Source organism: Canis lupus, chromosome 22 (genome assembly GCF_048164855.1).
Source record: "Canis lupus baileyi chromosome 22, mCanLup2.hap1, whole genome shotgun sequence".
Taxonomy (NCBI): Eukaryota; Metazoa; Chordata; class Mammalia; order Carnivora; family Canidae; genus Canis; species Canis lupus.
Genome location: NC_132859.1, coordinates 8323034 through 8348445, shown reverse-complemented (window position 1 = coordinate 8348445; position 25412 = coordinate 8323034). Strand labels below are relative to the sequence as shown.

The 25412-nt window shown below is 43.8% G+C and overlaps 1 protein-coding gene and 1 long non-coding RNA gene across 3 annotated transcripts in view; one reads left to right on the top strand and one right to left on the bottom strand.

Annotated features, from left to right (window-relative positions):
- Nucleotides 1–14978, bottom strand: part of LOC140613857 (uncharacterized) — a 23891-nt gene extending 8913 nt beyond the window's left edge. Inside the window, exons 1-4 of one of the 2 annotated variants that reach the window (XR_012014744.1) lie at nucleotides 14124–14978; nucleotides 13892–14025; nucleotides 5263–5364; nucleotides 2460–4167 (exon numbers count right to left, since the gene is read on the bottom strand). This is a non-coding gene — a long non-coding RNA (uncharacterized lncRNA). Of the gene's footprint in view, nucleotides 1–2459; nucleotides 4168–5262; nucleotides 5365–13891; nucleotides 14026–14123 lie in introns of those variants that run through there. The other variant, XR_012014743.1, reaches the window with a different exon arrangement.
- Nucleotides 221–25412, top strand: TM4SF4 (transmembrane 4 L six family member 4). Its single transcript, XM_072792316.1, has 5 exons — nucleotides 221–615; nucleotides 1364–1453; nucleotides 12007–12143; nucleotides 20312–20501; nucleotides 24782–25412. The coding sequence occupies exons 1-5, from the start codon at nucleotides 442–444 to the stop codon at nucleotides 24797–24799; spliced, it is 609 nt and encodes a 202-aa protein (XP_072648417.1). The 5' UTR covers nucleotides 221–441; the 3' UTR covers nucleotides 24800–25412.

The window sequence follows — 25412 nt, the reverse complement described above, 5'->3', positions numbered from 1 at the left end:
ATATTTCTATATCTGGGCAGGAGCACTGTCAGATTAAAGGTGCCGGAGTCCTAAAGGCTGTTTGTTTCAGCCCTGTGTTCGATTGCAGCAATGGGAGCGTCTTGCCTGTGCTGGTGGATTATTAACAGAGGTTATTGGTCGCCATGGCAAAATTGTTGCTCTGAATGTAATCTCATTTATGGAGTGCAAAAAAAAAAAAAAAAAAGGACTTCAGGTCAGGGAGGATGTATAAATGTGCATCGCCATCAGGGTTCAGCCACATTTGAGAAGCAGGAGCCATTCCAAGGACACAGCTCACAGGCTGATTTGGTTCTCAGCTCCGAAATCCAGATTGAACTGGGGACTATTACTGGGACGCTCTGGCTGCTTAACTCTGAAGAGACCCTGTGAAGGAGACAGTGAGGCGCCTTGCATCGCCGACCTCTACTGGACTCCCCCACCATGTGCACTGGGGGCTGTGCCAAGTGCCTGGGGAGCACCCTCATTCCTCTCGCCTTGTTTGGCTTTTTGGCCAACATCCTGTTATTTTTTCCTGGAGGAAGAGTGATAGACAATAATGACCACCTTTCGGAAGAGGTCTGGTTTTTCGGAGGAATATTAGGAAGCGGGGTCTTGGTGAGTAGGGAAGCCATAAGAACACCCCCCCCCCAAAGATTTTTGCAGAATCCTTTTAAAATTGAGTACTTTGGGAACAAGAAGATATTTCATTGCTAACAAAAGCCCAGGCGTTGCATGATGAAAAGTCAGGGCCTTGATATTTTTTTCTCCTCCTCCGTTAGGCCCTGACACAGACATGTCCATTAAACTTAGCAACGAATTCCCCAGGCTGGGTGGGCAGTCTTTGTGGGTCAGCTGAATTCCACCAACCAAACCGAGGGCTATGTAATTTCTATGTGCTTCCTATCCTAATCTCTATATCCTATCCCCCCTATAGTGCTGGGGGTGCGGGGGTAGACACACACCTTCCGGCAAGTTGATTGAAAACCACCAAGAGAACCAGGTGCAAGTGGATCCCCCTTCCACTCCTTCAGGAATGATCTATATGCCCCTGGTGTCCAGTAGAGTTTCCACTCTTCATAAAAGTCGAGGACAAGTTTCTTACCGCTCTCGGAACCCACCGGGTACATGGAAACTCAGGGTGTCACATCTTGAAACTTGGCCTCGCTGGAGCCGCAGGTGGGCTCCGTGGAACCCAGGTACCGGTCGCACTGGGCGACCACACCTGCCGCGCTGGCCGGGGTCTTGCAGGTCCCTCCACCACGGGGTCCCGGGTCCCATGGGGTGGCCGTGGCCGTGGCCGTGGCAGGTGCGGGATCCCTCTTCCTGTGTCAGACCCCGACTGAGGCCTTTCTCTCGCCGGCAGATGATCTTCCCTGCGCTGGTGTTCCTGGGCCTGAAGAACAATGACTGCTGTGGCTGCTGTGGCAATGAGAGCTGTGGGAAGCGCTTTGCTGTAAGTTCCAGAAGGCAGCCACCTGCCGGGGTCACTCCAGGGGGCACCGGCTCCTTGGGCTGGGCAGCGGGCAAGGGGCTGCTCGGCAGACACCTGGGGCCTGGATAAATATGCATTGCTTGCTGGTGCAAAGTAACACTCATAAGAAAATTTAAAATACCCTAGGCCCACACTTCTAGGGTGTGAGTATCATCTCAGCTTATGCAAACAGGAAGGGATGTTGGAGCTAGAAAAAGAGGGGTGCCATGTAAAGAAGGCAGGCATGGAAGGAGGGCATGGGGGCTGAAACTCTCCCTCTGCCATGGAGAGGTCTTAAGACCTTGGGCAAGTCATTTCCTTTCTCTGGCCATGCGTTGTCTCACCTGTGGAGGGAAGCAGGGCAGCATAACAGATGATAACAGCTCCTCCCCTCGAGCCCCCCTCAATTCCCCATCCACCCCCACTGCCAGCCTTCAACGCTCAGATTTTGCCTCAGGGCTTGTGTCTCTTGTTCTGTTCTCATGCAGCTTTTAGTAGGTGAGCTAGAGAGATGTGGTCTCGCTGTTACAGCCTGGGGAGCGGGGTCGGGTCCCATTTCTGCCCCTGTGCAAGTCACCGTACTGCCCTCTGCCTCCGTTCGCTCATCTGTAAAATGGGGAAGTTGAAGTAGATCAGAATTTCTCAAGTGTGGGACAAGCTCTGCTGGCCCACAGGTGTGCTCTATCTTTCAATAACATAGAAAGTTCTTCCCTTGCCAATTCTCCTTCCATCCCTTTGATTTTATCAAAAGAAACTCAAATGTTGATGGAATTAAGTCTTTACCATCCCAAGCACCTCATCATCTCCCTTTCTGACAAAGGGAGAGCAAGTTTCAGGCCCCAGGAATGCAAGCGACATTAACTGAAAATTCAAGAATACTCTATGATCTTTATCAATGATTCTAGCACTTTACTCATAGTGGTGATATAAATAAATGAAAGAGTTGACCTAAAGAAAAATATTAAGGGTTTGGGTATACAGCTATGGCAAAAATGAAGGCTGACCTGGAATGACTGGCTGGCTGATGAGTAAAACTAGTTCCTGCTCTAATTCCTTCCCGAGGCTCAACTGTCCATCTGGGAGATTCGTGAACCCCAATGATGAATTTTACAAGCTTACCTTAATTTCTAAAGGAAAAGGTAGAGCTATCTGTTCTGAAATAGTATCATTTCTAACATTCCTCCATTACTATTTGCTCAGTCATTCAATCAAAAAAAATATTTATTGAGCACATAGGAAAGGCTGAAGCTAGTGCACTAGACAATTACATTTTTTTATGTGCAAAGGTCATTCAAAGAGAATGTTCTTACCCTCTTAGCACCACTGTGAGTCTCAAGTAAGCACTGATTATTCCTTTTTGCCACTGATTATTATAATATTTAAAAGCAAAGAGATGTAAAAATTAACCACAATTTCTTTGATACAGTTCTGTAATGTGTTTTATATATGATATGTTTACATAATTAATTATAAAGGAAAGGAGGACATCTACAACTCATTTGCCCCTTGAAATGTAATCCTGTTATTCTCCTTTTGGAGAAATAGTTGAAGATGAGAATTTGAAAAGAAATTGGCAATTAAGGAATTGGACAAAAAGGAAACAAAGTCATTGCTTAGAGATCTAACAGCTCATTCTCTGGTGCTGAGTAGAAGGCTGACGTTTAATACTGGGATGATTACCCAGTATTAAAATGAGAGTTTTATGGAGGTACTTAGATGTTGTACTTCTTTTTCAAAAAATTAAAGGTTGACCTGATACTCATGGGCCTGCGTTTTGACACATGATGGCCTGCGGTGGGCACGGCTGAGTGCTTCATTTCAGGTCCCTACCCTGTCCCAAAGGGCCACTGTGCTCCTGCTCCTGCTGCAGGGCTGTGTTTCCTTCATGTTCTGAGGCTCTGGAGACTAAGCAATAATCGTTTTTAAAGAAAGTTATCTACAAATATTTTGCCAGACAAAAAAGGAAAAAGCTGCAGGATATTTCGATCAGTACTATAACGTTGAATTATTTTCAATGTTAATTCAAATTATTTTTCCACGGGCTTATGGCATTCCCCTCCAGGTGTTTAAGGAACACCAGGCTTCTGTGGAATGCTGTTTAGGAAATCCAGCTGGGTACAGAGCCCTAGGAGGCAAAAATACACTAGGCCAAGGGCTACATCCTGTTGCTGTCTCCATAGCCTTGCTCTCCTTTGCTTCCTGGCCTCTCTCTCTCTCTCTCTCTCCTCCCTTCTTTGTTACACGTCTTTTGGGAATACTTTTCAGAAGTCAGCTTCACCATTCTCTTCCCTTTCCCTGGGTATATAACAACAGGGCATAATAGCCAATAGACAGAAGCAGGATATGGTGGTTGTAAAGATAAAGCAAGACAATGAGCTGGAAAAAATCTTGAGCTCACCTAACCAGTAGTTTCCTGGTGAAACTAGGTGATGGAGGCCAGCCCTCCCCTGAAGCAGAGCAAACCTGAAGCCCAGCCCCAGGGCCTGCACACTCTTAAATAAATTAAGCTACTGGAGACCCAAGAAAAGTGAGCCCTGGCGCAAGCGCTGTGAGAAAAGGGTGACTTCCAAAATGGGCTTTGAAAACCCAGACTTGGGTTCGTTTTTGGGTCTCATCCTCTTCTTCCCCTGTCAGAGGCTCTCAGTGGCCTCCTGGCAGTTTATCTGTGGCGTGTCGGGGTCTCCGGGCCCTAATCCCTTAAAAAAAAAAAAAAAAAAAAAAACTCTCAGAGTCCAAAGAACAACTAATTAATTTTATCCACTCATTCGTGTTAAGTCTGTGCTCTAATAAGAGCCATTTGAAGACCTTGGGCCTTGACGCAAAGGACTATCTAATAGTCGAACTGAGGTAAATTGATAAATGAGATATTAGGGGTAATCAGGCATTTCAACATCCTTAAAGCCTATCAGGCAGATAAAGGCCCACCCCACCCACAGGCAGGGCCAGATGGTTGACTGACCTGTTGCCAAGGAGGATCTCCTCACTTGGTCTATTCTATGTAGGGTCAGCACCTTCTCGGGCCCGGCTCACCAGTGCCCCCTAGGGACACCTCTTGTGTTCACCTCAGAAGAACACATCTGAGGTCAGAACCCTGGGCTCTGACATTTACCTCTGCCTTCTTTTGGAATGACAGCCAGCTTGAGGGGGATTTAAGAAAGATAATTCTTTTGAAATAATAGATTAATAGATTATCTTGAGAGGAGAAATACAATGTGGAATCCTATTTCTTCACTAAATGTGGGTTTTTTTTTAATGCTTCAAAATCCTCTCCTATGAAAATCCCTTCATAAGGACAGCACGAGGATGGGGGAAGATGGTACAAGCAGTAGAGTACCCAGAGGGGAGAGTAGCACCAAGTGGCTGGGTAGTGAGGACACATAGATCCTCCATAAATGCTCATTGAATGAGTGAAGCAAACGAACGTCAGGAGGGATTTCAGGTGATGTCCATACTTTATGAGGCTCAATTCTCTAACACTAACCTTTGAGTTAGGCATTAAACTACCCGGTTTTGTAAATATGGAAGTTACATGCAAGTTAAGTTTCTTATGGCCACAACCCACCCCGCCAGTCCTCTCCCCTTCCCAAGCCTGGCCAAGGCAGAAAATCCAGAAGGTTCACATCTTAAGGGAAAAAATGCTTCAGGTAATCTCTATGTCTCCCAGGATAATTGTTAAGGAGGAGCCTTCATGCCCATCAGAACATGTTTGCCCAACATGTTGCACTACTCCAAGCCTCTAAAAGCTGTGTCCCCAAACCACCCCCATTTCTTCCCTTCCCAGGCCCCAGTACCTCCACCATCTGGTGCAGCCAACTTAGGTACACAGCTGACCAAGACCGTGACATGGCAGTGGCCGAGCAGGGGTCTGATCTCACGTCCTCTGCCTCCAGAACCTGACAGAGAGGAAGGTTTTAAAGCTGACAAATGGCAGATTCGAGGGCATCTAATTAGAAGGCATTTTTATCTTCTTTTTCCAGGGAAGTATTTACAGTATGTAAATTTCTTTTTTTTTTTTTTTTAAAGATTTTACTTATTCATTTGAGAGAGAAAGAGAGCACACATGCAGACACAAGCAGGGGAGCAGCAGAGGGAGAGGGAGAAGCAGACTCCCCGCACTGAGCAGGGAACCCGATGTGGGGCTTGATCCCAGGAGCCCGAGATCATGACCCAAACCGAAGGCAGACGCTTAACAGACTGAGCCACCCAGGCGCCCCATGTACAGCACATACATAAACACATTTCTTTAGCCATGTGAACAGAATGTGTGTCGGCCTGTTGTTTTTCTGCCCAGCATTATGTTCTCAGTATTTGTGGAAAGCAAGAGTGTGTGAGGACATGATAATAAAAATATTACAATATAATAATGACATTTATCAAGTACTTATTCATGTCAGGGGAGATCATCCAAAACTTAGAAGGCGGCAAAAGAGATTTCTGAATAGCCTATCAGTGAAGTACTAAGCATTATCTAATGGGTGCCTACCCCCCCCCCCAGGGGTTATCTGATCTTGTAGAGATGCGTATTTTTTATTCCCTTTTTACTATTGATTAGGCTGCTATGATCTCCCGGAGCAGGTACTTATTTTGGAGGCTTGTTTTACAGAAGAGGAAACAGAGGTCTTAGAAAGGTTAACTTGCCAAGGTCTTGAGGAAGGAACCAAGACTCAGACCCAGATCAATCTGCTTATAACCTGCGCCCTTAACCACGACACAGTGGTTACTCTTTACTGTTTATTCATCTAGACTGGGGAACATCACCATTGGAATGACAAAGGAAGCCTCACTTTTCTGGCTGTAAAGTCTGGCAACTCCTCTCCAGAGGTTACCTCTGTTCCCAATTTTGTGTCTCCTTCCAGAAATTTTCCAGGCCTTTTGCCTGTTCACTTTAAATAACACCGATTTAGAGTGTCTACCCTCAAATATTCAACTTAATCTCAATAACTTTACCCCTTTTTTTCAATTAACATATAGTATATCATTAGTTTCAGAGGCTCAATAACTTTACTTTTAACCTGAAACATCTTTTTATCATGAAACCCATGATAAAGTTATTCCGTAGTGTTTTAAGACTGGTGATATCTCTGAGTAGTGAATTTGATAATTTTTTAAGACTTCTGAATGTGAAATTACTTAAAGCAAAGTGATATAAAGTATACCTTGCTTCATGTGGTTCATCCGTTCTGGAAAAGTTATGGAAAATCAGTGTGGGTTGTTTATTTTATTTATTCTAACATTTCAAAACTGAAAACCAATCAGAACACCCTACCTGTAAGCTTTCTGAATTGTAACCTGATGCCGTGTTTCCTTCAGATAGTTTTATAAAGAAATAAAACATTCTTGATTCAATTGAGTCACTGTGTTCCTCTCTTCTGTAATTCCCTCCTCCTTGAGAGTAACCATAATCATAAATTCAATGCAGACTATATCCATGCATTTTTTTAAACTTTTACTACCAAAAATCAGTTTTTCAAATAGTCTAGACTGTGCTGTCCAGTATAGTATAGCCACAGTTCACATGTGGCTACTGAGCAGTGAAATGTGGCTAACCTAAATTAAGGTGTATCATGAGTATAGAATATACACCAGATTTCAAAGAATTAATACAAAAATGTAAGACATCTCATTAGTAATCTTTATATTGATTATATATTGATATAATAATTTTTGAATATGTTGAGTTAAAGAAAATATATTAAAATTAATCTCACTGTTCCTGTTTTTTTGGGGGGGTTTTGTTTGATTTGTTTTAACTTTTTAAATGGTAGTTACTAGAAAGTGTTAAATTACATATATGGCTCTCCTTAAAACTCCATTGGGGAAAAAAAACACACACACTCCGTTGGACTGTTCTGGTCTGGAGGTCCTTACGATGGGGACTCCTCCTAAAGTGAATATTATCTCATTGATACCTTATGTTAACTTGGATTTTCGTTTACTCAGACTTGCCTAACACGAAGAATGTGTGCATTTGTACTCACTTTCTGTATCTTTAAATATCTGCCTGTGAAAATATTCCAGGAGTAATATCTAAAATCCTTTATTCAGCTTACACTGCAGGAATAGCATGAGTCAGATTTCTCCTCTTACTACTGGTCAGCAGATGTTGAAATCCTGGGTTGTTTTAGCTGAGAGGACCTTCTAGAACTGCCTTCTTTCGTCTATTTACTGGAAGCTGAGGCCAGAGAGGTGGGGCCTCAGTGACGCTGAGAGTGAGAACATGGGTCTCTTCAGCCTTCCAAACTGCTTTCCTGGAAATGTATCTTCTTTTTCATTACAGCAATTTTAGATACTCTTGTATTCTTAGTAGTGTAATGATTCCTTTTTTAAGTTTTAAGACTTTATTTATTTAAGAGAGAGAGAGAAGGAGCACAGGGAGGGGCAGAGGGAAAAGGAGAAGCAGACTCTCCACTGAGCAGGGAGCCCAACTCTGGGGACCACTGGATGGTGACCTGAGAGGAAGGCATACGATTAACTGACTGAGCTACCCAGGCACCCCTAGGGTAATGATTCCTGACTAATAACTGGGACTCAAAATCAGAATGTCAAGTAAACAAAAAGCCATTTATATATATATATATATATATATATATATATATATATATATATATATATATATATAGTTTTATTTCTGTGAGAGAACCAATGCCATGCACAGGGAAACTTGCAAATGACAGAGTTTCTTGTGCTAGTAGCAGTGTATTCTGGGTATGTGGGGGTGGGATGGGGGTGAGGGGAAGGGAGAAAGAGAGAGTGTAAAGGGTACAGGATACTGGGCTGGGAGGGAGGAGATCCCCGTTCTTAATCTAGCTCAGCCACTTTCTAGATGTGTGACTTGAGAAAGCTACAAGTTCAGAGCATGGGGTTTGGGAGCAAGTGACCATGGATTGATCCCAATTTTACCTCTGTACTATTTAATTTAGAGCAATTATCTTAATTACTAGTAGTCTGCTTTCTGTCTAGAAATTGTAAATAATAATACTCACCTCACCGGTTTGTTGAGAGGATAAAATGAGATAAGGCATCTAGGGTTCTCATTGAAGGGAGATATTTTTATTAGCTAAAAAGTGAGATAATTACATCAGATGATTTTTGAGAGCTTATTTATTAAAATTAATTATAAGAATATTTAAATACTGATATAGTGGAAATTCTGACTTTTGAAGACTTTTAACCCAGTTTTAAGATGTTATAGAATCCATTTTTACATTGAGACAACTCAATATTGCAAAGGACTTCATGTTAACAAGTGTTTCCAGACCATTCAGAGTCTCACTCTGAAAGGACAAGAGGTAACGTTAGAAGAAACTGCCCTGAGTGTAAGCTTTCAGTTGCTGGACTGGAACATTCTGGCCATCGTAGAGTTGTATCAGCTGTGTCTAACCGAACAGCAGTTTGATTGGAGCATGGAGGTAGCTCAGAGACAAGAGCCAGGCAGACAAACTGTCTCTAAGAATTAGAGCAGCATTTCTCAAGGTGTGTTCTTGCAAGAACTCATGGAAAAGTTATATATTCCAATGAGATTGGAAAACTCTGCAAGTCACCATATATACCCAAATATAAGCAAAACTGAATAAAACTATTTATTTTCCCATAAAGAAGTTTCAAAAAAAAAAACCTCTTCGACTGACATTAATATACAAACTTTGAATGAAATACATATTTTAATCACATTCTATAAAATTTTGATACACTGATTTTGAAGTAAGACTTTTCCCTTACTCATTTATTTTTAAATATATTCGTGCTTTTTTGACATCAATGTCTCTGCTACAACTAAAGACACATTTTGAGCCATCAGAAGTTTTCTAGATGAAAATATTTAATCTCAATAAGCATTTTCTGAGGTCAGAAGCCCGGGCTCTGACATTTACCTCTGCATTCTTTGGAACGACAGCCAGCTTGAGGGGGATTTAAGAAAGATAATTCTTTTCCATAGTACATCTTCTCTTCTCTTCCATTGAGTCTGGATGCAACGTTTTTGTATGCATGTATGATGCTGTCAGTGGAAATTTCACTCAGTCACAAATATCAATTCACAAAAGACAAAGGCAATATTTGAACACATCTCTTGCAGTTATAATGATCCTCACAATTGTAAACACTAGGTATGCTCATTCAGAATGCCCTTTCAAGGATTTGTTAACTATAACATTCAGAGCTAGAAATTATGAGGTCAACCTTCCTAGAATAATTAATATATCTGTGTTCAGAAAACTTTGTTTCAACAAGTCTGTCGGCTAACATTAGTTGGGTTGTTTCTACAGGACTCAGTTGTTCAAAATAAAGTGTTTGAGGAAGTGCCCTATTGCCTGTTAGATAAAATAAGGAATCAACTCCAAGGCAATTCCCTTACTTTTCAAGGATGATATGAGAGCTAATAATTTTGTGCATATTCCAGAATACCCTTCTTGAAGGCTCACAGACTTTAGCATGTCACAAAGACTTTTTAGAAGTAAAACAGGAGCGAAACCTATTTAACTTGATATAACCCAGCAATCTCCAAAATTATTCAACTAGATACCCCTTTTTTAAAAGATATTATTTATTTATTCATGACAGACAGAGAGAAAGAGAGGCAGAGACACAGTCAGAGGGAGAATCAGGCTCCACGCAAGGAGACCCGATGTGGGACTCGATCCCAGGACCCCGGGATCATGCCCTGAACTGAAGGCAAACGCTCAACCGCTGAGCCACCCAGGCGTCCAGACTAGACATTCTTTGGAAAAGATATTGCCTGTTCTAACATGATGAATTGACCAATGTTTTCATTTCTTTCTGACCTAGATTGAATTCACAAATGTTCCTAATGGTGAGAATGGAACTAGACACAAAAATTGAGGGGAAAAATTTAAATAATGAGTAATGTGAAACCATTGCCTTTGAAAACATCCAACAAGTAGTTACCCAGTGCCTCTGAAGAAGTTGGAAGAAGAAAAACTAGGCAGATGGTAATAGGGATAGAACAATGTCCTAACTATCTTCAAATAACTCATTGTCCATGACTGCAAGGAGCTTATGCCCTGGTTGGGGAAGATAGACATAAAAAGCAATACATGGCTGTGTTCCGAGCACTGCACTGAGACAGAAGTTTATACAGTCCAGAGTGTTGAGGGTAAGAGATGATGAAGGAGAGGACGGTCAGTGTGACATAGGAAGTCAAACAAGGCTCAAGACTGAGCTTGCAAAGTTGTGACAAGAATATATAAATACATAACATGGAAACAAATACAAGCTAAAATGGAACCCCACAGATTCCAATTATCCAGGCACTCTCGGATCCTCTCCACCCTCAAACCCACCCCTGCCTCACCCCCTGCCCAAATATATTCTGCGGTAAGATTGTTAGCAATACACAGAAGAGGAAGAGGGGAAGTAAGTGACATTTAACTTAGGTTACCTCATCTGATTTTCACAACAGACCTTTTAGGCAGGCTTTATCACGTCCATCGTATCGATTCTGAGCACCCGACCCTTATGCAGAGTCATCACACAGAGAAAAGCTGCAAAGCTGTGATTGGATCCTGGGCCTCCCGACTTTGAAACTCATATGCTTTGCACTACACCTTCATGTGACCAAAGTAATACTGGTGATCATTTCCCACCTCTGTTTCCAAAAGCCTTAACGTTGCCATGCTATCCTCTAACGCCTGTAGAGAATGGACATTGCATTTCTGGGCCTGATTGTTTTCATCCGTAGGAGGTGGTTAGCCTGGATGGGCTTTAGGATTTTTCCTGCCTTTCGCATTCTATAATTCTTTTACTTTTATAATCACAAAAAGAAAGATGCTAGTGCCATCTATGTCTTCTACTAGTTAATCCCTGTCATATGAAAACATTTAAAAGAACTTGAATTTAGGGGTTTGTTTAACCCCAAGAAGAGAAAACTTTCAGAGGGTAGAAAAGGTGGAGAGATGTAACATATAAAATATGTTTATGTGAATATAAAAGATCTTCAGCTATTTTAAAGGCTGCTGCCACGTGGAAGAGAAGTTGGGCTTCATCTTTCTGACCTTGAGACATGGAACTGGAGCCAGGAGAAGATTTCTGGGACCTCTGTTCTTTCTCATGAGCAGAGCCTGCTGGCCAAATAGAATCCCCACCCCCACCCCTGCCCCCGCCCATGGCTTAGTTTAAATGAGGTGACTAGACCAGAAAATTTTTAAGATCACTTCCAATTCTAAGATCCTTTGATGCAGTAATAGCTTGGCCTTTCATATTAGCTCTGAGAAGAGGGGAAATTAGGAAGAGATTCTATTCTTCACAAGGTGAAAAACCATGACTCAGAGGGATCAACCGACAACTCGCACTTCAGTCATCAGTGAATAGGTACGAAAAGCTATGGGGACGGGGGAGAAGAAGGGGTCACAAGATACCAAAGTTCATCCTGGGAGAGCCCACAGTCCCCACCTACTTGAGAAGATTGGCTCTTACCCCGTAACTTCCCTGGAGGCCCCACGCCCGACAACAGCTGGTCAGGGGTGCAGGGGGTAACTTCGAGAACACCTTAGGAACATGCCTGTCTCCTTCTCTTTCAGATGTTCACCTCCACAATATTTGCTGTGATTGGATTCTTGGGTGCTGGATACTCATTTGTCATCTCGGCCATCTCAATCAACAGGGGTCCTAAGTGTCTCATGGACAATAGCACGTGGGGCTACCCCTTCCATGACGGGTAAGGTACACCCTGCAATGCCCATGTGTCCCCACCAGGGCAGCCTGCCCAGGTCCTGTCACCTTGTCGTTTGACGAGTCTCAGGCACGTTGCTCCTCCGAGGGAGAAGAGCTGGACACGTGGGTGGTGTGAAGTTGCCCAAGAGCTCACCTCTAAGTGCTCTCTTGACAGACACCAGGGGAAATAACAAGACAGGGTGCCTCAGCTGGCCTGAGAGAAGGAGATTTGCAGTGTCATTACTGACACCCAAACATTTATGAGCCACAACATGAGGCAACTAATAATATTAGGAAACAGAAAGTGGTGGCTTCCATGGAAAATCTTTTAATAGAAAATGAGAATGACTACTCACTAACAGGGCTCAAAGGTTTTCACTAATACCCCAAATGCTCTATGACTAAACAATCTTTTAAGGCACAAATTTATGGAAAATGACGTTGGAGATATTGTAGATTCTTCATGAGAGTTAATGTTGATAGAACTCATTGAAATAACATTTCATATTTTCATAGAACTTTGTAAGCTGATAAAGAACTTTTTTCCCTACAAATTTATAATTGAATCCCCACAGCAACCCCAAGAGGTAGTTACTCCCTGCCAAGGCAGGCTTACTAAGTTCGGCTGGCTCAAAGTCACACAGCTAGTTGAGGACAGAGGCGGGGCTCAAACTCGTGTCTTCTGACTTTGACTTCTAGTCTTTCTACATTACACCTCCCTCTGCCCATAGACTGCACTGTCCAGTGCGGTAGCCAGTGGCCATATGTACCTGTTCAAACTTAAATTCATTTAAATGAAATAAAGTTAAAAATTCTTCAATCACGTTAGCCAGATTTCGAGTACCAGTAGCTACGTGTGTCTAGTAGCAACTGCACTGACACTCACAGATATAGGACATTTCCGTCACAGTCTGTGAGGCAGTGCTGCGCCAGCCTGTGACTTCCAGGAGGCCTGGGCCCATTTCTGTTTTGTCCATCCCTGCCTGGCAGGGTGACAGACATGCCTAGGGGGGTCATGAAACGCAGTTGTAGGGCCTTCCTACATGTGAAGGAAGGGTCCATGCCTAAAGAAATCTGTAGAGTCTAAAGAAACTCAAGAGCAGACTTTAGATGGGGAGGTGGAGGGCGCTGGCTCTGCGATGATACAGGTCACAAGGGTTTCAGGTAAGATCTCATCCCTCACCTGGAGTTAAACAGGAGCACAGGCCTCTCCTATCCTCATCACATGCAGGGAGTCCCAGAGGTATTGATTATATTGTGGAAAGCCCCCTTTTCTTGCAGAGGACTGTTGGAAATGTCCAACTGCCGTGGGGTTGGCCTACATGAGCATAGACATCAGAAACCAGACCCGTTTCTGGAGGTTCTTCCCCAGTGGCTCACGCTCTCCCTCCCAGGGCCATGTTTATGAAACTCCAGATTGTCTCCCTTCAAGGCCTCTTCTCCTATTATTTCCGTCAACAGCATCAGTGCAGGATTAAACGTGCTTTTCTGCTTATTGGTCCTTGAATGATGACCTTAAAATTAATTAGAACAGGTCTATGTCCAAAACAAAGGAGGGAGAAAAGGAAACACAACCCTGGCCCTCCAGTACCACCCCAAGACAGCACAATGGCGTGAGGCCTAACGCCCTCCCCTGGCACGGCCGCTCCCTGCTTGGGATGGAATGGGACGGATGCCCAAGGTCAGGAGAGTGACAGCTGCTCTGTGGGCCAGTACAGGAAATGCCAGTGTGGGGGAAGGACAGGAACCTACCCTCCAAAGTGCTCTGTCCTTCTGATGAAGCGAGTTTTCATGCACGTCACTCAGCGATGGATGCTTTCATGTATGTTATCCTGTCTTCTCCCAACAACGAACCCGTTCATCACCTGCTAGCAGATTAGAGAGGTCTACGAATAAAAACAGAAGACAGTCAACTTTGCAGGCAAGCAGGAACATTTCGGCACTCTCCCCCCTCCTCTGTTCGTGGCTGGGCTCTGATAATTACCCGAGAGGAGAGAGGTATTCAAACCACAATACCCGCGTAGTGGCTTCAAACTAAAATATGATTAAATCTCGCTGTGTCAGGGTCATTGCAAAACCATGGATGCTACACTTTCCAGGTGATTTGTAGGATATTTAAGAGAGACTTTGACTATTCCTGGTTGTAGTTTTTTTTTTTTTTTTTTTTCCTCGTGCTCTGACTTTGGAATTTAATCCCACAGAAGGTGCAAGCCCTCTGTCTGTACAAGGCATGACATGTGCCCCGACTGGCACAGGAAGGGCTCTCAGGAGGAGGGGCTCTAGGTGGAGCATCCTCTTTGCCACCTGGCAGGCTTTCCTCAGCATTCCATTGTCTCCTACATCCTGTGTCCTCTCTTGTGAGGCAAGAAATCACATTCCTTTATGACCTAGTCGCCCACACCAGCTCCAAGCCTTCCCTCGGACTGCAGGGGCTCATCTTGAATTTCTTACAATAATTGAACCTCTGTCATTTGGTGTTTTTTGGTTCACAAAGGGCTTTCGCCCACATGTTTCCTTTGATCCCTACAAAAAGCTTGTGAGATCACCTCTCCTTTAGAGGAGGATAGCTGAGGCCCAGAAGGGACAGGCCGCTTTCGCAGAGAAATGCTGTCTCTTGAGGACTGAAGCTCACAGCCAATCTTTTTTTTTTTTTTTTAATATTTTTAATTTATATATTCGTGAGAGACAGAGAGGGAGAGGCAGAGACACAGGCAGGGAGAGAAGCAGGCTCCGTGCAGGGAGCCCGATGTGGGACTCAGTCTAGGACCCTGGGATCATGACCTGAGCCGAAGGCAGACGCTCAACCACTGAGCCATCCAGGCGCCCCAAATCCAATCTTTTTGAGTCCAAGTCACCATCTCTTTTCTAGAACACAAGTGATATTGATTTGCATTATCCACTTTTTGTATAGGTTATAGATTCCATCTAGCATAGCTTAGGGGCCTCTGCCTCCATGGACTCTTCTTATCCAGGGGATTCCAGAACATGAGCATTGCAGCAGTTGTGGTGATAGCTGCAGACCTAACGCACGTGCACAGTTACCAGTGAGGAGCAGCGATGAATCACTGGCATGTATGAGCTCCAGTGAAAGGACTCAGGACAGTTGTCGCTCTTTCCTTGTCACCAAACGGCAGTGGAAGCCACTGCTACTTCTTTCTTTCTTTCTTTCTTTCTTTCTTTCTTTCTTTCTTTCTTTCTTTTCTTTCTTTCTTTCTTTCTTTTTTTTTCTTTCTTTCTTTCTTTCTTCTTTCTTTCTTCTTTCTTCTCTCTTTCTTTCCTTCCTTTCTCTTCTCTCTCTCTTCCATTCTTCCTTTCCCCCTTTCCCCTCTTCTCCTCCTTCTCTTCCCCCTCCTCCTTCCCCTTCTTAATGTTTAGAGGCCAAGTGGTTTTGCATGCATTCTCTTACTTAATCTCGCTAATAAATCTGAGACAAATTCTTACCCCTGGAGTTGAAAAAATGAACTTCAAAAAGGTTAATTTGCCCAGGGCTCCATAGCTAGTAATTAGTAAAAGGGAAATTTTAAAAGCAAACAAACACTTGGCTGGTACCCCACTTTGTGCTGAAGCCTGGGCCAGACATGGAGCAGAGGATAGATATGCCCCTGCCCCAGTGAGCACAGGGCCGGTTAGGGTGACAACACAGGCCAGACCCTCACAAGGCAGAAAGGGATGAAATGGAGAAGGGAAACCTCTCTAAGGAGCTGACACGGCTGGTTTGGAGGCACAGGTGTGCCTTCCAGAGAGGGAGGGGAAGGCACATTTTAGGCAGAGAGGAGAGCAGGTCCTAAGACAACCATGGGAAGGGCCAGCATGCTCAGAGAATGTTCCATCACCATGAGCCAGAAGCGCAAGTTAAATGTGGCCAAGAGGAAGAGAAGGGGACACCACGCGGGGGTGTGATTGACAGGCAGGCCAGAACTTTGGGATTTCAGGGACCAGTAGAGGACCTCGAGCAGGACATGTCACCAGCACTTAGGATCTCTAGGATGATCGTGATGGCAGTGATGTGGAGGATGAACGAGTGCTCAGGAACCAAGAGAGAAAAGTAGGAGGTTGGAGTAGTGATCCAGATGAGATTATGAACAGCTGCGAGGCAGTGGAACTGGGACTCGAAAATAAAGGACACAGATTTCAGAGCCCCTCTGAGATGAAATCATCAGGATTAGGTGTGAGGAGACAGGGCAAAGGTCATTAAGGTGGACTCTGAGATGTCCACCTGGGGACACAAAATTCAGGACTCCTCAATGCCATAGAATGTAGCCTGTCATCTGTCCCTTGGAAATGTTGGCTGGCAATCATAGTAAAAGAGCAAAGACAGTTAACTTTTTCTGCCATGAGAGTCATACTAACGAAGCATTCTAGAAGGAAAAAGAAAACTAGGATATTTCGGGATACGCCCTCTTGGCTTCCTTTGATGTGGGACCTCCTCCCATCCAAGGTCTTCCTTTCTGAAACAATTGGCTACCTCTACCTTGACCCTGAGCTGCTGAAAGGGAAGCAGCTTGCACAGGGCACGGGGCGCTACAGGAGGGAGAGCCAGAGGCCGGCCAAGGACGGTTAGCAGTGGAGGGCGGGGGGGACCAGGGACAGGGTCAAGCACAGTCCTTCCGAGTCGGGCCGCAGCCCTGCGAGCTCCCTCACACCGAAACACAGAAGTCAGGTATGACCAGTGTTCCTTCTGGACTTCAGTGTAGACCATCTGCACTTGGGCCTCAAGGATTACCATCAGCTGCTCTTGAACACATTCCCTAGAGCTGAAAGCCACAGTGACAGAGTGACACGGGATTGCACCCTCGCTTTCCAGCTTTCCCGAAGCAGGAAACACTCAGGGAGGTTAAGAAGCTTTGCTCTTGGCCTGATGGGCCTTAGGGACCAGTCGGAGTCCGGTCACACCTCTGCTACGTCCCAGTGGTGTGATCTTCGACGATGCATTAACCTCTGGGCTCTTCCTCTGTCCAGTGGGGGTGACAGCAAGCTCTGCCTCATAGCTCCAGGGAAGAATGAAAGACCCGAGGTACAGAAAGCACTTGGCACAACTACTGCCACATGCTGTTTGCTAACCATTCCGCCATAGGATTCATTTTTATAACTCATTACTGTGAACGGAATTCATCATTATGCATTAGAACGTTCGGAAATGTTCCGCTTTTATTATGATTTTGTGCTTTAATTGCTCTTTTTCAACCAGCCCGGTGAAGGTTCAAAGAGAACATTCTCTTTACCGTGCTACGGGTGAACCTTAACTGGCATGCAATTGTAACTATATTGTGTAAATCACATCTCATCAATAAACCATATTTCAAATCTACCAAAGGGATATCATCGCTCAAACAGACGAGATTTGTGTAATGATTAAGAATATTGGCTGTGGAGTCAGGCAGACCCAAGATTAAATCCAGGCACTTCCATTTACTAGCCTCAAGCTCTTAATCTGTGTGTGTGTCCGTTTTTTCCGTGATTGTTCCGTGAGGCTACTCCATGCCAAGCATCGTTCCACTAAGATAGCCTCTCCTTGCAGGATTGGGAAAGAGGATGTGCAGCAGGTAGGCCAGGGCCCAGTGCACAGCCGGGACCAGGACACCACAGCTGCTGGTAGTGACTGACACGCCCAGTGCTAGAACTGGGGACAGACTTGGGAGGCTGGGCTGGGCTGGTGTGTGCAGTCGTGAAAAGAAGACAGGCAAATGGACAGACAATGACAGCTCAGGGTCCTAGGGGCTCTGCTCCAGAGGAAACAGAGGGTGCTGAGAGCCACAGGAGGACCACCAAAGCCAGCTGAGAGCAGGGAGGGGACAGCAGGGAGTCTGTTCTGGAGGACACGGCCCCTGAGTGAGCCAGGCAGAGCATTGAGGCCCCCCCTTTCCTTGCCTCGGCTGCCTTGGTTGCTTGCAAGGGAGTTTCAGGAGATCCATGGCTTTCCATCCAGGTGTGGATAGGATGGCAGCAGGTCAGGTGGAAATGTCTTTCCCAATATCGAGATGCTTGCAAACTCCAGTTGGGTGGCTTTAAACTTGCCTCCACTCTCCTTGCTTCACAGAAGGTGGAAGCAGGATTAGCTCTTGGGGCGGTGAAACATTAGGGTCCCCCCTCCCCTGGGGTTGGAGAGTCGCACACAGCAATCATTGCCAGCATCCCAGAGTCTCGGGCCTGAGTCTGGGAGGAGAGTAGAAGGGTCTGGAATGGGTATTCGTGGTGGTTCGTGAGCGGTGAAGCAGCAGCAGGAGTGGGACTGAGAGGATGTCTCCAAGGTACCCAAACTCCAAGGCACCCTGGCTTCCAAGAGTCCCGAGAGCGCTTTTCCAACCTCGCCACCAGGGGCCGCTGTCGTCCCATCTCTGCAGAGACTGTCGCCGAGCGAAAGGACCCGGGCTGGCCAATGACTTCATCTCAGAATCTTTTCTTTTATAAAACGTGCCCGGAAAATATTGTGCCTTTGTGACGTTCTATGATCAAGTTTAAAAGTTGCAAAGACAGCAAGGACCGCGTAGAAAAATGCAGACCAGAGAGATGAGTTTTCAAAAATAATCGAGTAATTAAAAAAAAAAAGGGAAGTTGCATCCAATACAGAAGGTGTGTTACCTTCACGAGGCTTCACAATTGTGAGGTTGTTCTCAGCCCATTTTATAAATGATGAGCTGATGCTAAGACTTGTAGGAGGAATGCACAGCTAGTGAGAGGAATGCTTGCACTCAAAGCCAGGCCCAACTGAATCCGCAATACCAGGCTCTTTCCTTTAGACCACACTGCTCAGGTCAAGCACAATAATAAAAGTGCTAGTGTTTATTGAGCACTTACTACATGCTACACACTGCTCCAAGCACTGAACCAGTATTAATTCATGTAACTGTCACAGCAACCCTACGATTTGATGTCATTCCCACTTTACAGATAAGCACGCAAGTCACACGGCTGATGAGCAGCTATTGAAACTGTGCGATTACGGAAAAGTGAATCAATGCTACAAACAATGCAATGTTTTCTTTTTAAATCAAGAGCAACATGCTCCTTCTTTCCTTTGTTCCTTCTGTTCCACTAAACTCCAGGGTATCTTCCATCATTCCAAAGACTTTTGAAAATCTTAATACAGAGCGTATTTAAAAACGAGTACTGATGCACTGGAGAATTTGTCAGAAACGGGAGTCATCAAAAAGATCTGGAAACAATAAGGTAGATGTTATTTTAGTAGCCAGGTGGAGTTTCCCACTGAGCCCCCGAAAACGATAGAGGGTACATAAAGGAAGAGGGAGACACCAATTTGTAGCTCTAAGAATGTGAGAAGAAATTATAATAATCCACATTGACCTACTTTACCCTTGTTTGTGTCTTAATATACTTCACAGTTCTCCTTCAAGACGCAACGCCTTTTATATTGTAGTGAACCCCTGATGTATATATCTTATGAATATAGTGCGGTTTCTCCTCTTTCAAAGTTTTACAAACTGTGTATTTAGGCAGCAGATTATTTTTTCCTTTTTAAAGGAAGGGATAAAGGATTTTGAAGGAAGCCATTAAATCCTTCTGTCTGTTAACAGATTCACAATTTGGCTAGAATTAGGCCTTAAACAACTAAGCTCTTCTCTTTAGCCATGGGACATGATTATACTTTACATGGCTTCAGATGGCCACTAGACTTGAAAGTTTGTTAAAAGTCCAAGTGGTCCCTCCCAGTGGGGACGATAATGGCCGGGAACACTGGTGAGAGTCTATTCCTGGGGTGCCTTCCTTTTCCTGGCCCCATGATAGATACTGGATTTACCTATCCTTTTGGCCAGCTCACAAAAATCACTCGTCAAAAGTAAAAAATAAAAAATCACTCTGTCACTTAGTAGCTATGTGGCCTAGGGGCAAGTTGCTTAACCTCTCTGTGCCCCTATGTCCTTATTTGTGATATGGAAGAAACGAACCATAAGGTCACTCTGAGAAAGAAAAAAAAGAAAGTGGGTACGTGTACAGTGTCGAGAACAGGGTCTGGCTGGTACATAGTATAGACTTAATAAAAAAGTTAGGTGTTGTTTTTAAAATTGTTATTATGGGATATTTTTCCTGTGGAGCTTATATTTGGGAGGGACAGTATGGCAAAAGAAAAATGATGGTGGTGTCTCTCTAGCCCGGGGTACTGCACACAGTTTACCAATGTCTCCTTCTTCCTCCATGCCCCCCCCCCCGCCCCAGGGATTACCTCAATGATGAGGCCTTATGGAGCAAGTGCCTCAAGCCTGAGGATGTGGTGCCCTGGAATCTGACCCTCTTCTCCATCCTGCTGGTCGTAGGAGCGATCCAGATGCTTCTCTGTGTCATCCAGGTGGTCAATGGCCTCCTGGGGACCCTGTGTGGAGACTGTCAATGCTGCGGCTGCTGTGGGGTAAGTTGAGGTCCTGGTGCCTTCTTCTCACCGTGCAGGAGGCTAGGGCAGGCCACCAGCGCCGCTGCAGAGGGTGGACAGGGTGGCAGCTGCAGAAACCCAGCCGGAGAGGCCAGGGAGCCCTCTCCATGGGCTCAGGGGAACCGTGACATCGTGTGGCCAAGAACCTGGTTCTGCTGTCCGTGCACGTTGACGTACATGAGGTGCACAGGGTGAGGTGAGGTTGACAGACTTTTCAGTCTGACACCCATAGGACCACAGTCCTGGAAGCAGAGGGCTCCAAATACTTGTAGGAGTTTACAATAATGTTTGTTACTATTTATATGAAGATCCCCAGGAATTGGGCATTTGTCATATGCACGGATTGACCACAATAACACGTCATGGTCCCGCCCCAAATGTTCTCATTATTCCCTAATAGATCTAGACAGTGGGTTAAAGTTGCCAAGAATTGGGTGCCTGGGTGGCTCAGTAAGTTAAGCACCTGCCTCAGGCAGTTAAGCACCTGCCTCAGGCAGTTAAGCACCTGCTCAGTAAGTTAAGCACCTGCCTCAGGGTCCTGGGACCAAGCCCTGTGGGCTCCCTGCTCAGTGGGGAGTCTGCTTCTCCCTCTCCTTCTGCCTCTGCCCTCCCCCCACTCCTGTGCTCTCTCTCTCTCTCTCTCTCTGCTCTCTTTTTCTCTCAAATAAACAAATAAATTCATAAGTAAATAAATAAATAGTTGCCAAGAAATATGTGGAACATATGTCAGAGCATGGCCTTCTCCCTGGAAAAGAATGGAACATACCAATGCAAAGCCTATATTTTGACGAGATCTCTGATACAGAAGAGAGAAATGGTTCTTAAATGGGGGGAAGAGGAGGGCATAAAAGGAAATTACTGAGGATTTAGTCTCCAAACATGATTGTAAATTATCAGTAGTACAAAAAAACAAAAATATACCTATGGACACTAAGACAGGATGATTATTTCAACTAGTGACCAGACCAGATTGGGCAATTGTTCAAACACACATGGAAATAGTTAAAAACACAAACTGTTGTATGAGGAAAAAATTAAACAGAACTTGAGAATTCCATAAGGAAGAACTATGCAAATAAATATGAATTGTGGTCTATCTACTTAATATGACATCATGTCCCAATTTTAAATGATTCTAATCCTTTTCTCTGATTTTTTTAAAGCATTTTGTTTATTTATTCATAGAAACACAGAGAAAGAGGCAGAGACAGAAGCAGGCCCCACGCAGGGAGCCCAATGCAGGACTCGATCCCAGGACTCCAGGATCATGCCCTGGGCCAAAGGCAGGCACTCAACCGCTGAGCCACCCAGGGATCCCTTTTTCTCTGAATTTCTAACAAGCATTATATGTAGACAGGTCAAAAACTATGTGAGAAATATACAGGAGAGTTCAATGGGAAGCCTGTGTCCTGCCCAGGACAGCTATCCACCCAGCTGCCCCGGTCTCTACCTAGTTTCTTCTATATCCATTCATGGTTACTTTGTTATTATTTTTATTCTTCTTACCTTAAAATTATTTTTAAAACTGAGAACACCTGGGTGTAACCTGGTCAGTTAATCATCTGCCTTTGGCTAAAATCATGATCCAGGGTCCTGGGGTCGAGCCTGCTTCTCCCTCTCCCTCTGCTGCTCTCCCTGCTTGTGCTCTCTGTCTCTCTGTCTCTCTCTCTCAAACAAGTAAATAAAATCTTTTAAAAAAATGTTTAAAACTGTAATAATACTGAAAATGCTTATGAGATAGTGTTACTTAAAAAGAGCAAGGTAAGTCATAGGGGTGCCTGCGTGGCTCATTTGGAAGAACATGTGATGCTTGATCTCTGGGTTGTAGGTTCAAGACCCACTTCGGGTATAGAAATTACTTAAAAATAAAATCTTATAAAAAGATAAAAATCAAAAAGGCAAGATACAAAAGAAGTAGACAGAATAAATAAGAATGTATATAAGAAAAAACAAATACTATGAATTAAAAAAAAAAGACCTAAAGGAAATCCAACTCAAATGCTAAATGATCAGTAAGGAGACTTTGACTTTTTTCTTTCCTTCTAGCTTATATTATTCAAAAAAGTTTAAAAATCATGAATTTTAAAATATACAAAATATAAACAAAAAGGTCCCCCAAATCAATTATAAAATGCATCTATTACAAATAAGTTTTATTGACTATTGGATTTTTTGTTCTATAAATTTTCCCCCCAAAGATGTATTTATTTATTTTAGAAAGAGAGTGAGGGGGGTAGGGGTGCAGAGGGAGAGAGAACCTCAAGCAGACTCCCACCTGAGCACGGAAGCCTGGCTTGGGGCTCCATCTCATGACCCTGAGGTCATGCCCTGAGCTAAAAACCAAGAGTCGGACACTTAACCAAGCCACCTTATGCTATAAGTTTTCAGTTCTATCGTGTTGTGTTTTAATGTTTTGGTCCTTAAACACAAATGAGAAGAAGAGAAAACCACGGGTCAGCAATCCATCAAAATTATTTTTATGATAGCGGTTAAGAATATTGAGCATCTAAATCTTGTAATTCGTCCAAAATGAATTCATGCTTGCTAAATCAGCTCATTTCAAACACTTCCATTATTTCTTTTTCTGCTTATGCAGAAGAGAATCATATATTTGATTAGGAAACAAATTTTCATTGCAGGATATAGTAGAAATATAGCTGCCCTTTGACTAGAAGGATTATCTATAAATTTTAAAACATACCCATAGATGCCAGTACGTAGACTCTTTTCAGTGAGTGTCATCTATACAGATACTGTATTTCAGCAATTTTAATAAATAAATCATTTGATAGTCAAAAGTTAGGACTCCACAGTCTTCAATACACACATGCAAACTAGAGAATCAGAGGGTGAATATACTTCCTGAGTCCGTCCTTCCTTCCTTCCTTCCTTTTCTTCTTCCTCCCTCCTTCCCTTTCTTTCTTCCTTCTCCAACTTTTTATTTAGGAAACTTCAAATCTACATAAAATTAAAGGAACGGTACAAGGAACACCTATATATTTTCACCTAGATCCACAAACTGTTCATATTTGCTCGCTCCCTCTTTCTGAATCACTGGAAGGTAATGTGCAGACACAATCAGGAAGCTTCACTACCAGATACTTCAGTGCACACGAGAGCTGCATTTTTTTAACAATCGGTCTGCTGAGAATTCCTTTCTTGCTGGCAGCTTGCCCCTCATACAGCTGGTCAGCATCCCCCCGCCCCAGTGGGGGTGGGGGGACCCGGTGGGGGGACTCGGGCTCGCAGCCCAGTTCCACAGCCTCCTAGCTGAGTGGCCCCAGCAAGCTTCCTCACTTCTCCAGTCGTAGTTACCACGTCTGCCTCTTGCAGACCTTTTACAGAGTGTGCAGATCCATTGCATTCAAGCAGAAAGTATTTATTGAGAGATTCCTGAGCCTGGCACAGTCCTTACATGAGGTAATAGATGGAAACGTGCCTTAAATACAAACTATGAGACCTGGGTTGAATGCCAGCTGCGCAGTCTTGGCAAAGTCAGTTGCACGCAACTGTTTCTTTGTCTGCAAAATGTGGTTATTAAACCTATTTCCTAAGGTTGCTGAGGGTCTAACATGGGTGATAAATATGTATGCATATCAACAATTAGAAGGCTCAGCACATTGTACTGATTGTTATTTGCTAAGATATAAACATTGGTGCAGCTTTAAGGAAAGGAGCACAGTGTCCGGGTTCAGCCTCCCTGGGCTCAGATCCTGACTCCTCTACTTACCAGTCAGTGACTTTGCATACACCACTTGAGCTCTCTGTGCTTCTTATCAAATAGTTGTTTTTTTTTTTTTATAATAAATGATATGGGGCACCTGGGTGGCTCAGTGGCTTCAGCATCTGCCTTCAGCTGAGGTCATGATCTCAGGGTTCCTGGGATGGAGTCGTACATCGGGCTCCTTGCTCAGTGGGGAACCTGCTTCTCCCTCTCCCCTGCTTGTGGTTGCTCTCTCTTCCTCTCTCTCAAATAAATACACAAAAATCTTTAAACAAATAATAATAAATTATGCAAAATAAAATGAAGCCTCAACTCCTGTAAGCTAAACACAGGTAAATGACAGATGAAAGCTCTGAAATAGTCAAAAAGGTATTGAAAATGTTCAACCGGTAACCAATATGAGGCAGGAGTAATCAAGAAGGGGGGTGATGGGGATGGGGAAGGGGAGAGAAGAAAGCAAAAAAAAAAAAAACAAACAAAAAAACCAAAAACACAAAAAAAGAATAATTTCATAATTAATTTTTCTGTCTTCTAGGGAGATGGACCAGTTTAAATCTCGTTGAGGAGCTGCTCTAACTGGACGGTGTATGGGACACTACATTAGACTTCTTCCTGGGGTTGGCAATTCCTACCTGCTTCCTAACTAACAAAGCTTAGGGACAGCAGAGTTATTCCTTCTACTTTCCAAGCAGCTTAGCTCAACTCAGATTTTTATGCTTTTTTCAAATGAAAAATAGTTTGGTCATGGAAGTTAGGTTTCTTTATCTTTCAGATTCCCTTCCTTCCAGAATTGAAGAATAGGTTCAGAGCAAATTGTTCGTAATTTGTTTTCAGTGAAAAGTGTGTAAGGTCACACCTACTGCCACACCACTTCTTTGTATATAGAGATGTTCATATCTTTGGAAGTTTTACATAATTCAACAGAGGAAAGCGTATTAAAAATGAGAAACTACGACCTGTTTTGGTTTTCAAGGTTTATGAGAAACATAGAATGACTGATGTATTATAAATAATTTTACTTGGTGTCTTTGGGCTGATATCTTTGAGGTACCTGTGACTAGTCTTTTGAGCCTGCTTATATTTGTAAGGTTTTCTTGTGTATATTAAATTAAAATAATAATTTAGATGTGATATAATAAAGATTGTGTTTGGGAGGGAAAGGAAAA